The 14472-nt window shown below is 25.0% G+C and overlaps 1 protein-coding gene across 1 annotated transcript; it reads right to left on the bottom strand.

Moving 5' to 3' along the window:
• Positions 1 to 670: 670 nt before the first annotated feature.
• Positions 671 to 1363, bottom strand: LOC124909841 (secreted RxLR effector protein 161-like). Its single transcript, XM_047450474.1, has one exon. The coding sequence runs from the start codon at positions 1361 to 1363 to the stop codon at positions 671 to 673; it is 693 nt and encodes a 230-aa protein (XP_047306430.1).
• Positions 1364 to 14472: the final 13109 nt, after the last annotated feature.

Below are 14472 nucleotides of genomic sequence, written 5' to 3'. Positions count from 1 at the left end.
GAAGAAACACACAAAGAAAATGGCATAAAATTTAGAATTTGGTTTGTTACTAAAGATAATAAACTTAATCGTAATACATATTGGATTAATCGTAACGAAGTCACAATCAGGACTTCGTTGATCGAATCGTAAAGAATTATATTAGAAAGTGAATAGAAAATTTAGAGAATGAAAATAACCTTGAATGAAAATTGTCTATTGAATTTACTTAGAATAAGAACACGATTACACAACTTAAATAAAGTAAAGCATAACTAAGAGACATAAGAGACATGAAGAGTCTCATTTATTAGATATAAGATCAAGAGGCTTGGACAATCCAAGAGACTCTTGCATAACAAAAAGATTCCTTAATTGTTATTATTATAATTACTTTAATTTCTAACACTCCCCTTTAAAGTGATGCCCGATGAACTAGTCCCAACTTAGATCGTAGATTTTCGAAAAGACCTTTAAGAAGTGCTTTTGTGAAGATATCAGCAACATTATCTTCACTCCTTACTGTAACCATCTCAATGATTCCCACTAGTACTTTTTCACGAATAAAATGATGCTCCAACTCAATGTATTTTGTCCTCACATGAAACATAGGATTTGAAGTCAATTTAATAGCACTCAAATTATCTCCATGGATAGGAACCGACTGATCAAACTTGACATGAAAATCCTCCTAGAGTCTACGAAGCCATATGCACTCCTGTGCTGCGTGAACTGATGCTTTGTATTCTGCTTCTGTTGTAGATAAGAATACCGATCCTTGTTTTCTGCTACTCCAAGATATTCTAGTGTTTCCATAAAGATAAACAAACTCAGATGTGGACCTTCGATCGTCTCGATCTCCAGCAAAGTCAGCATCTGCATATCCTTGCAAGACGAATTTTGCATCTTTTTCGTAGAGTAGACCAATATCTAGTGAGGTATTAATATACTTCAGAATTTTCTTCGCTTCTTCGAAGTGTGGTTTCCTTGGCTCCTGCATGTATCGACTCACCACTCCAACTACATAAGCAATGTCAGGCCTTGTTATGATCAGATAAATCAAACTTCCCACAAGAGCACGATAAGGACGATGATCTGGTAGACATGTTCCTTCGTCTCGACTGAGTCTAGGATTTACGTCAAGAGGAGTATAGCTCTTTTTTCCATCAGTCATACCGAATTTTTCTACCAACTTCTTTGCATAGTTGATCTGCGATACACATAAACCTTTATCAAAATTTTCGATTTGTAGACCAAGGAAAGTTCCAAGTTCACCAAGCTTCTTCATCTCAAAGCGAAGAGATAGCTCATCTTGTAGACGATCAACCTCATCATAGTTACTGCCCGTCAAGATTATATCATCCACATAAAGAAGTAACACCATCATTTGTCCTTGACTCTTATTTATAAATAGACTTGAGTCGGATTCTGAAGCCTTGTATCCACAAAATTGAAGATATTCTGCAATCTTTCCATACCAAGCACGCGAGGCTTGCTTTTATCCATATAGTGTCTTCTTAAGTCTACAGACCAACTGGGAACCATCAGTCTTCTCGAATCCAGGTGGTTGTTCCATATATATTGGACGATCAAGTTCTCCGTAGAGAAATGCATTCTTGACATCCAATTGCCACAACTTCCATCGAGAACTTGCTACTAAGGCCAACATAGTGCGAATTGACGTCATCTTCGCAACTAGGCTGAATGTCTCCTCATAATCTTCTCCATACTTCTGTGAGAATCCTCGAGCGACCAATCTAGCTTTGTATCGATCTATGCTTCCATCAGCGACCTTACTTCGATTAACCAAAACAATATTATTCCACATTTTTATCTCGACTAATATCAATCGACCTCTCATCTCGAGACTTTACTTTCATTTCAGTCAAACAATCCATCTCTTCACATATTTTACAATAAACAACCCGACTTACTTATCCTCACTTTAACTGACCAGCCATCTCATTTCACATTTATCCACCCTAATCGGACATCTCGTGTCGTGACCTTAAACTTTCACTTTGGTACATTACCAATCTCTTTTACCTTCACTTTGGCCAACCAATCCCTAATTCACCTCTTATCATGTGACATACTCACTTTGACTAACCAACCATCTCATTCTATATTTTTATCTACCTCAATTGACCCATTCGACCACTAATTCACTTCGAATAACCAACCATCTCATTTTATATTATTATTGACCTCTAATCTTATGATCTTACACTTTCATTTTTCGGTCAAATAAACAAACAACAAACCATATCCTTCCATATCGTGAATGGCATTTACTCACTCACTAATTTTATCGCAAATTTTAACCAATATCATTCGCATCCAACCATCTTCTCACTTCGATAAACCAACGTTTTTAGTTCACATATTAACCATCAATATTTTTAATAGTTCAAAAAGTGTGCATAACGAGATTTGAAACCATTGTCTCCATTATGTAGCATTAATACTTTAACCACTAAATCACTTAAGATTGTTAATTTATATTTATAATTTTGTGTATGCATAAATAATTTATATGACTAACAATTAAAAAAATTACTTATATATATAATATTTGTATTTTTAAAATATTTAATAAATTTTTTTATTTTAATATATTTATATTTATATTAAATTTTTATTTTTAAAATTTATTATTTTTTTTCACTAAGGTTTATTTTATATATATATATTATACTATTGTTGATTTTTTATTATTGTTTTATAAATATTTTAAATTATTAATTTTATTTACATAAATTTATTATTAATCGTAATTAACTAAACTCACTTTTTCATTATTCTTATTATATATATATATATATATATATATATATATATATATATATATATATATATATATATGAATAAATTAAAGGGTTTGTTAAAAGATTGTACTTATTTTTGTTTAGGGTGCAAGTTCTAAAATATTTATATAATATTTTTCATTTTATTTTTAACCGTTTTAAGTTTATGGCCGAGTCAACCCATAATCCGACTCAAGTATTCATTTACTCTTTTATATATATATATATATATATATCAAAATTACCACAACTCTCGACACGGCAATCCGAATATTTTAAAAATAAGCATTATTATTATTATTATATATACTAGCAAAAAGTCTGTGCGCTTGCACGAATGTAAGTTAACACATATATTAACTAAAAAAACATGAAAAGAAAATTAAAAATCATAAAAGAAAAATTTAATTTTTTGTTTTTTTCGTCTTAATAAATCTTCGTTCGGCGAACAACCACTAAATGCTTGTAGTTGCTACTTAAATCCACCATTCAAATGAATTCCTTTGTGTTATTTTTTGAGATTCTAATATAAATAGATATTATAATAGTTAGTCTAAGTTGTAAACATAAAAAAAGTATACGATGAAATAATAAGTAGAATGAATATCGATAATTGAACAATATTTTTTACTACAATTTTTTTAAGGTTGCAAGGATCGTAATTGAACACAACACAAGGAATCATAAGTTCTAATTTCTCAAAATTTATGACTATAAATATCATTTAAAAGTCCTACAAATTCGAGACTATAAATATCAAACAAAACTCTTATTCATAGTGTCGATTCAATCAAAACTTATCCAAATTAAATTACAGAGATCAATAAATACGATTGAAATCATCATCCGATAAGGATTTAGTGGATCTACACATTCAAACAATAAAATTGCTGTTCGAAATTTCTCTTTTTATGTTCTTGCAGATAATTTCATTTTAAATGAAATAGATGAAAAAGTAATAGAGAATAAAAGTATAATATCAAAAGGCTAAGAGTTTAGTAACATTCTCAATAAACATCTTATTATTTCAATTTCAAATCACCAAAATATAGAATAGTGACAAGAAAAATAAATAAGTTTATTATTAAATGTAAAGACAAATACATATATAAATACCAAAATAATGTAGATAATAAACAACCAGCAATATAACATTAAAGTTAAAATATGTCAAAAAATAATAACAATAAAGTTAATAATAATAATAATAAAGTATTCATTGTTTATGAATTTACTTATACCACTTAACAATTTGTCTAAAATTTTGTAAAATGAAACTCATTTTTTGTTGTATTAATTTGTTTTATTTGATGTTAATTATTTGGATAAATTATTAATATATATGAATTTAAGGTTGTAATAATATTTAATATCCGTTAATTTTATTTCCATTAATTAGTTATAAATTAGAATGAAACTGAATGATTTATTTTATGGATGGGAGGTTATAATAATATTTATTATCGTTAGTGAACATATTAAATGTGAGTATATTTTTTTACAATTTAAATCTCCTAAATAGTTTTCATAATTAATATAAATATTCAATGCAAATCTCTAAATAGAAATTAAAGGGTTTGTTTTATTTGATATTAATTATTTGGATAAATTATTAATATATATGAATTGAAGCTTGTAATAAAATTTATTATCCGTTAATTTTATTTCTATTAATTAGTTATAAATTATAATTCTATTAATTAATTATAAATTATAATGAAACTGAATGATTTATTTTATGGATGGGAGGTTATCAATGTAAGTATATTTTTTTACAATTTAAATCTCCTAAATAGTTTTCATAATTAATATTAATATTTAATGTAAATCTCAATAATTATATATGACTTTTTAGATGAGAATGGTTTATTTTATTTGAATTTATTTATAAATAATTAAATTATTTAGATGAAATATTTAATAAAAAATATTAATATATATAGATGGTAGGTTATATTTATTGAGTTTATTTTTACTAACATTTATTTTTATAAAAATAGGAGTATCAAAAATTAAAATATACCATAAAAATAGAAGTTGTACAATAAAATTAAATTCATAAAACACATTATTATTTCATTAAAATTAAGAGTATTAAACAAAATACTTGATCTTCAATTATTCCAAGTTAGTGTATACATGTAAAGATACAAATCTAGAGCTAAACACAATTATTTCAAAATTAAAGTATTTTAAGTAAACAAACATTCAGAAGTACAATAGCTTGCATCCAGAAGTATAATGATCTACAATAGCTGAAAGTACCTGAAATAAACCAAACAAAATCAGGAATTAATGTAATAGAAAAATTAAAAAATCTTTTTGCAAACGAATTTTATGATAAAATGATCTAAATTTCTAATTTACCAATGCTCACACCTCCAGGCATGATAACACGATTATCACCAAAACAATTTTGCATAACCATGATAGCACCATTATCGCCTTGAATCCAATGAACCCATCATCTCCATCAAAACATCAATTGAAATATTAAAAATCAACCTATTAAAGTGATGACTAAAAGTACTTGAAACCAACCAAACAAATCGAGAATTCTAATATATAAAGTAAGACTTAAGGAGAGACGAAACATAATAGAGAAGAAAAGTTATATTTCAAGAATTAATAAAAATATATGATAAGAAGTTTAGACTTGAGCTCAACAGTTCATACCACATTACACAAATATGGATCTTCTTTGAAATAACTGAAGCTTGCATCCAGAAGTATAATGATCTACAATGGCTGAAAGTACCTGAAATAAACCAAACAAAATCAGGAATTAATGTAATAGAAAAATTAAAAAATCTTTTTGCAAACGAATTTTATGATAAAATGATCTAAATTTCTAATTTACCAATGCTCACACCTCCAGGCATGATAACACGATTATCACCAAAACAATTTTGCATAACCATGATAGCACCATTATCGCCTTGAATCCAATGAACCCATCATCTCCATCAAAACATCAATTGAAATATTAAAAATCAACCTATTAAAGTAATGACTAAAAATACTTGAAACCAACCAAACAAATCGAGAATTCTAATATATAAAGTAAGACTTAAGGAGAGACGAAACATAATAGAGAAGAAAAGTTATATTTCAAGAATTAATAAAAATATATGATAAGAAGTTTAGACTTGAGCTCAAGAGTTCATACCACATTACACAAATATGGATCTTCTTTGAAATAACTGAAAGTCTCGTTCTCCCTATGAAAATGATAACATACGTCAACAAAAACTCAAGAAAAAAAAATTCATTGCATCAATAACAAATATCAATTGAAATATTAAAAATCAACCTATTAAAGTGATGACTAAAAGTACTTGAAACCAACCAAACAAATCGAGAATTCTAATATATAAAGTAAGACTTAAGGAGAGACGAAACATAATAGAGAAGAAAAGTTATATTTCAAGAATTAATAAAAATATATGATAAGAAGTTTAGATTTGAGCTCAAGAGTTCATACCACATTACACAAATATGGATCTTCTTTGAAATAACTGAAAGTCTCGTTCTCCCTATGAAAATGATAACATACGTCAACAAAAACTCAAGAAAAAAAAATATTCATTGCATCAATAACAAATAAATACCTTTCAGAATATGTATAATCAACAACTCTCTATAACAAATAAAGACCTAAGGAGAGACGATTTTTGATTTCCTGCTAAGAACAAAGAAGAGAGAGAAATAAATATATCTAAGAAAGAGAAAATACATATGATGATGATGTGAATCATTTTGGAGAGAGCATGATTAATATATATAATATTTTAGAAGAGAATTCATTAGGTTTATTTTTAAAATAATTAATAAAAAAAATATTAATATATATATATATAAGAGTAACCGACATAGAATAATTAATTATGAAACTTGGTTAATAAAATTGATGAAAAAATATATATTTTTTATATTATTAGTGTGAATATATATATGGTAAGGGATAGAAAAACAATTAATCAATAAAGATAAATGAAGAGAGAGAAATATATATATATCTAAGAAAGAGAAAATACTATGATGATGATGTGAAATATTTTGGAGAGAGCGTGATGCACGCCTCCAACATTTTAAATTAAGCGTCATTAGATATATATATATAAAAATCAAGAAAAAAAATATTCATTGCATCAATAACAAATATCAATTGAAATATTAAAAATCAACCTATTAAAGTGATGACTAAAAGTACTTGAAACCAACCAAACAAATCAAGAATTCTAATATATAAAGTAAGACTTAAGGAGAGACGAAACATAATAGAGAAGAAAAGTTATATTTCAAGAATTAATAAAAATATATGATAAGAAGTTTAGACTTGAGCTCAAGAGTTCATACCACATTACACAAATATGGATCTTCTTTGAAATAACTGAAAGTCTCGTTCTCCCTATGAAAATGATAACATACATCAACAAAAACTCAAGAAAAAAAAATATTCATTGCATCAATAACAAATAAATACCTTTCAGAATATGTATAATCAACAACTCTTTATAACAAATAAAGACCTAAGGAGAGACGATTTTTGATTTCCTGCTAAGAACAAAGAAGAGAGAGAAATAAATATATTTAAGAAAGAGAAAATACATATGATGATGATGTGAATCATTTTGGAGAGAGCATGATTAATATATATAATATTTTAGAAGAGAATTCATTAGGTTTATTTTTAAAATAATTAATAAAAAAAATATTAATATATATATATAAGAGTAACCGACATAGAATAATTAATTATGAAACTTGGTTAATAAAATTGATGAAAAAATATATATTTTTTATATTATTAGTGTGAATATATATATGGTAAGGGATAGAAAAACAATTAATCAATAAAGATAAATGAAGAGAGAGAAATATATATATCTAAGAAATAGAAAATACTATGATGATGATGTGAATTATTTTGGAGAGAGCGTGATTCACACCTCCAACATTTTAAATTAAGCGTAATTAGATATGTATAGATTAGTTAGTTAAAAAAATAACCTTATATTGTTAAGAATGTTTCACGCTAATCAAATTTTGTGTTGAATTTAAAATATAAAGTCTTATTATCCTAGTTGGTTAAATGGTTGTACTTATTTTGTTAGGTTGCAAATTCTAAACATATATATAATATTTTAAATTTTATTTTTAACCGTTTTAAGTTTATGGGAGGGTCGACCCACATTCCGACCCAAGTGTCAATTACTCTCCCATATATATCCAAATTAACCACAACTCTTAACCCGATATTCCGAATACTTTGAAATTAAACATTATATATATATATATATTAGTTTGTTAAAAAATCGAATTTATATTGTTAAGAATGTTCATCAAATTTGGTATTAAATTTAAAATATAAAGTCTTATTAGCCTAATTGGTTAAATAGTTGTACTTGTTTTGTTATGTTGCAAGTTCGAAACATATATAAAACATTTTTAATTTTATTTTTAACCATTTTAAGTTTATGGGTATGTCAACCCACAATCCAACCCAAGTATATATTTATACTCACATATATATTCAAACTAATCACAACTCACGACCCGACAATCCGGACACTTTGAAATTAAGCATTATTATATATATGGATTGTAAATGTTGTATTTTTTTTTTGTTAGTTTGTAAGTTCAAAACATACATATAACATTTTTTTAATTTTATTTTTAACCGTTTTAAATTTATAGGCGGGTCAACCCACAATCCGACCCAACTATCCATTTACTCTCACATATATATTCAAATTACTCATAGCTCTCAACCCGACAATCCGGACACTTTGAAATTAAGCATTATTATATATATTAGTTTGTTAAAAAGTTGAACTTCTATTATTAAGAATGTTTCACGTTCATTAAATTTGGTGTTGAATTTAAAATAATGTCTTATTAGCCTAGTTGGTTTATTGATTGTACTTGTTTTGTTATGTTGTAAGTTCGAAACATACATATAACAATTTTATTTTTATTGTTAACCGTTTTAAGTTTATGAGCGTGTCAACTCACAATCCGACTCAAATATCCATTTATTCTCACATATATATCAAAATTAAACACAAATCTCGACCCGACAATCCGTACACTTTGAAATTAAGCATTATTATATATATTTTTTTATTAAATGTGATAAAAATATAATTAATTTGAAAATAATTTAAGGATAAAATTTTCACTAGAATTTTGATAATCTAAATCAATTAAATGTTGGTACTTTTCTTAGGGTGGTTTCTTAATATTCCTCTGCTATAAAAAGACAGTCATGTCATATCATCTCATCAAACTCAAAAACTTATACTAATTAACTCTCTGTATATCTTTTGTTTAGCAATGAATTCAAAGACTTTGTTAGTTGTACTAATAGTCTTCACAATACTTTCACCTTCACTCAAGTCCAGTCAAGCATTTGGATCACTCAAACGTATAGCGGTACCATCACCCAATCCTGAAGCGGCACCATCATTCAATCCCAAAGAAGTTGTATCACCTTTCTGCGTGAAAGCAATGGACTTCGTAAATGTTTGTGGACAACAAATCTTGTATGGTATATTCGCGAAAACAGCGGTTGATCCAAAATGTTGTCAGATTATCAATTATATCAATATTGGATGCTACATAAGCCGTGCACCTGTACCTGCAACTATGGTCATCGAACAAATTACCAAGTTAATCTGCACGCCGCAAGCTCCCCCTCCTCAGCCCTCCTCACTCCTTAGCAAGTGATTTTGTTAAATTCAATTTGTGATGTTATTTCATATTTTAATTTGGTTTTCATGGGATGGGAGTAGTAGGTAAAGTCACTTCACTATTTCATCTTTCCTTCCTTCCATGACATTAATAAAAATAATACATTCTAATAATATATTTAAATTTTAATGTTTCATTTGAGAAATATATTTTTGTTTGGAAAATTTTATTATAACTTAAATAATTATGTCTAAAATAAAAAAGTTAATATAATTTTTTTTAAAGAGTAAAAATCATAAATATATAGTTCAAGACAATCTAAACTGAAATGAAAAACAATTTTACTTTGAGGAATGTAGACAGGAAGAAAAGTAGACACTAGTAAATATCAGCAACAGGAAATATCGTCGCTATTACAAACCTTCCGTTGCTATTGCTTAAGAAAACATTCTAACTCCCTGCATTTTTTTTTCAAGAAAACATTGTTTACTTAAGATTCTCATTAAGAAGAATACATGATTTCGATTAAGTTGAAATTTCTGAACCGTTTATTTTACAACAAACATAACATCTTTATCCTATAAAGAATTCACATACATATTTTAATCTCATAACTTGTTAATTAGGAAATAAAAAGAGAATCTTGATTCATTACTTGTTATCTACACGACACCATTCAATTTTTGGTATGGAGTTCATTGTTAACTTGTCAAATATAGGAAAACCAATCTAACATGTTTGTTTTTTGAATTGTATTTCAATATGAAAGCCACCAAATTTTTTAATATCAAATATATATACAACACACGTTACCCATCAGTAGTCAATATAATTAGTGAATATTACATATAAAACAACATATATAATTACAGAAAATAAATAAAACACAATAAGATAAAAATACGCCATGAACGAAATTTAGAGTGAATCAACAATGGTATTCATTTGCGATTAACTTATTGCATCAAAGGGAAAATCAGAAGAAAATAGGATAACTTATGCAATAGATAAAATTAATAATCATCGCTCAATTATCGAAATGAAAAAAAAGGCACAACAATAAGAATCTTATCGAAACTAAAAATCAACCATACTTACCCATCAATCAAAAGTGAAATAAATGATTACCAATGTTATACCTCTTAAACTTTCTTAGCCTATACCTCCAAAAGACAAAAAAAAAAAATATTATACCTCATGGACAAATTAAGATCTTTTATTCATAAGGTAATTGAGCCAAATGGTACGTACCAATTTGGAAACTTTCTCATAAGATCAAAAATTAGAAAATATAGTCATACCTAAGTTCCTTCAAAATTTCATTACCCGAAATAAATCCAAAAATTAAACCAACCTAAAAATAGTCAAATAAACATATTTTAAAATTTCTTTTTGTAATCAATGTAGAAGAAATTTTTAAAGAAGAATGTGTAACATTTAACAAAGTTTATACTAACATCAAAATAACTTTCATATTTTAATTTTATATTTTATTTATATATAATGAAGCCAGGGACGGACTCAGGATTTCGAACTGGGGTGGGCTTGAAAAAAATTTAGGGTGAGCTTAAAATAATAACGAGAAAATTTTGAAAAAAATAAGTATATAAAAGTAAAATTTTATCATTTTTTTAATAATTAAATAAAAAAAACAATGAATTATATTAATTTTTTTAAGAAATTAAGGGTAATGTCATATTTCTATCGTAATAAATAAATAAATAAATAAATAATAATAATTTTTCGGGGTGTGTTTCACCTCACCCGAGCCCCTACATAGATTCGTCCATGAATGAAGCAATCTATGACAGTACAAAATATTTAATTTAATATTAATATACAATCATAAAAAAAATATGGTGCACACCGTCTCACCGTTAAATTAAAATTTATATAGAATACTAGATTCAAGTACCGGTACAAAATATGCGATTATAAACATAAAAAATAAGTATAATACCATGTCAATAAACACATACCAAAAAATCAAGCAATACTAAGTCACTTTGAATTATAAGAAAGATCAATAAGAACTTACATCTAAAAAAGTCATCAACGTAAATGTGTCACTCTAGTATATGTGAATACAATCAAAGGCAAGTCATACATAATAAAAAATTCAAAACTTTAAAAAGGGTATGGTATGCACATAATAGGAAAAGGGAATTAACATAATTCTGAAAGAATGAAAGAAAAAAAGGTATGATCTTATCTAGATAAACACACAATCTCAATATATAATTATATATATATATATATATATATATATATATATATATATATATATATATATATATATATATATATATATATATATATATATATATATATATATATATATATATATTAAAATGTAATTGTTAAGATCTTAGCTAAGTTTCCAAACCAAATGAAATAATCGATAAATAAAAATAATAATATAAAAAACTAAAACTTTAATTACTACAAATATCAAATTTAATATGCATCTTTATAAAATTATATAGAAACGTAAGTTATGGTATATTTGAACATTTGAATGGGTGAAATTAAAATTGGAATTGACATTGGAATTTTAATTTCAATTCTTTGGAAATTGATATTGAATTACCATTCAATTCACATGTTTGGAAAAACTATAGAATTATAATTCAAATTCAATTCCTATGTTTGAAAAAAAAAATATTATTTTATTAAAATATTAATTTTAAAATAACCAATTTTGATAGTTAATTTAAGTATTAAAAGTTTTTTTAAATTTTAATTTTATTAGAAAAAATTATATCGGTTCAACATGTTAACTAATAGATTTAAAAAACAAAACATTTAACTTTTCAAATTCAAAACAAAATACTAGTTCAACATGTTAACTTCTTAAACTAATATATATATATATATTCAAAATGTTAACTTACTAAATAAATAAATAAAAACATCTTAAATTCAAAAAAAAATTATCGATTGAAAATTTTTAATCGTTTTTAAATGATAAAATAATAAGTTACTTTGTTTGAAAAAACATACCAAAAAAATTGAAAATACATCATTAGTAATAATTTAAATTTTAGTGAAAATGTATATAATAAATTGAAAGTTTAAGTATAACAAAAATAAACTAATTTTTTTATTATGAAATATAATTGTGATTTGCCTAATAACACTCAAAGAGTGATAAGCAATTATATTACAACATTATATAAATAATTATATAATTATCAACTTTAATATTAAACTAAAATAATTTTTTTTCTTCAAATTTAGGCATTATAATATTTTATGAATTATTAGAATTGAATCATTTAAAATTAAGTTGTTTGAACAAATAATAAATCTATAATAATAAAAAAAAAATTAATAATATATAATTCAAATGAAAATAATATCAAACTAGTTATGCTATTTTGAAATAATGTTAACATCTTATACAATATAAATTAATAATAATATATAAATGAGATTAATTAATAAAATTGACCAATAATATATTTTTTGCAAGATAACAAAGCAAATTAATCATAGTCATTACGAGAACCATTCAACTAACGTCATTTAAATAAAATAAGAATATTAACATAAAACATTTTAAAAACATAAAATTTGTCTAGAATTACAAATATTCAATTAAAATCTCTATTGAGACATGAGTAAAACATTGATTCATTATAATTATTGAATATTTATCCTATTTTGGACATTTTACACAAATTGATTCATTATTACCTTCACAAATATACAAACATTACTCCAACATAAATTCTTATTATTTCGACACTCTATTAAACATTAGTATTTATTATGGATTTTAAAATTTTGAAGTTAGATTTATAAAATTATTTGATTTATATTTACAATTTTGAGTTAAGATCTATCTTGTTATATGACTTATAAGTTCACTCATTTATTAACAGTTATCACATTCAATGGAAATTTAAATCAAGGAGAATATGCTATGTGATGTAATAATTAAGTATTAAGTTGTTGGAACAATAATAAAATTAAATTAACCCAATTTTTTAATAATCTAATATCCAAAACTAAAATCATGTTAAACTAATTAGGTTATTCAAAAATTATGTAAAATATATTGATAATTTACAATATTTATATTCATAAAATAAAATAAACAAATAATATGTGCTACAAATATTATAATAGAACATAAAATATATTACAATAATTTCTCTTTCAATGAAAGTTGTTTAAATAAAATAAGAAAATTGACATCTACTCTTTTAATAATCATTTAGTAATCTTATATACTTTTTGGAAATCTTGCACCAACCTACTCATCGTTACTAACTCTCATTTATATAACCACCCCTCTTAATCTCTTATATTAGTAATCTTTTATATATATATATATATATATATATATATATATATATATATATATATATATTTTGCACCAATTCTTAAAATGAAAAAAAAAATCATTATTAAATAGGTTTATAGTGACATATATAATAAAAATTGAAGATAAAATATTAGGCTTTCTATTTTCAAGATAATGTACATTAGGTTACTTGTTGCAAATATTTAACTACACTAGCATATTATATATATATATATATATATATATATATATATAATAATAATTAGTTTTAAAGTGTTCGAATTGTCGGTTCGTGATTAATTTTAATATATATATGTGAGAGTAAATAGATACTTGAGTCGGATTGTGGGTTGACCCGCCCATTAACTTAAAACGGTTAAAAATAAAATTGAAAATGATACATATATATATTTTTGAACTTGCAACCTAACAAATACAAGCATTTAACCAACTAAGCTAATAAGACTTTATATTCTAAATTCAACATCAAATTTGATAAACGTGAGACATTCTTAATAATATAAGTTCAACTTTTTAACTAACTAATGTATATATATAATAATGATTAATTTCAAAGTGTCCGGATTACCGAATCGAAAAATGTGATTAATTTGGATATATATGTGAGAGTAAATGAATCTATTTTGGTCAGATGGATTAAATTCAATTTCTAGAGAA

This window comes from Impatiens glandulifera, chromosome 7 (genome assembly GCF_907164915.1).
Source record: "Impatiens glandulifera chromosome 7, dImpGla2.1, whole genome shotgun sequence".
Classification (NCBI taxonomy): Eukaryota; Viridiplantae; Streptophyta; class Magnoliopsida; order Ericales; family Balsaminaceae; genus Impatiens; species Impatiens glandulifera.
The sequence above is the reverse complement of the archived record's forward strand: the minus strand, read 5'-3'. Positions and strand labels throughout refer to the sequence as shown.

Coding starts and splice junctions, on each gene's coding strand:
- LOC124909841 (XM_047450474.1), bottom strand. CDS start 1,363: ATGGTGTTACTTCTTTATGTGGATGATATAATCTTGACGGGCAGTAAC.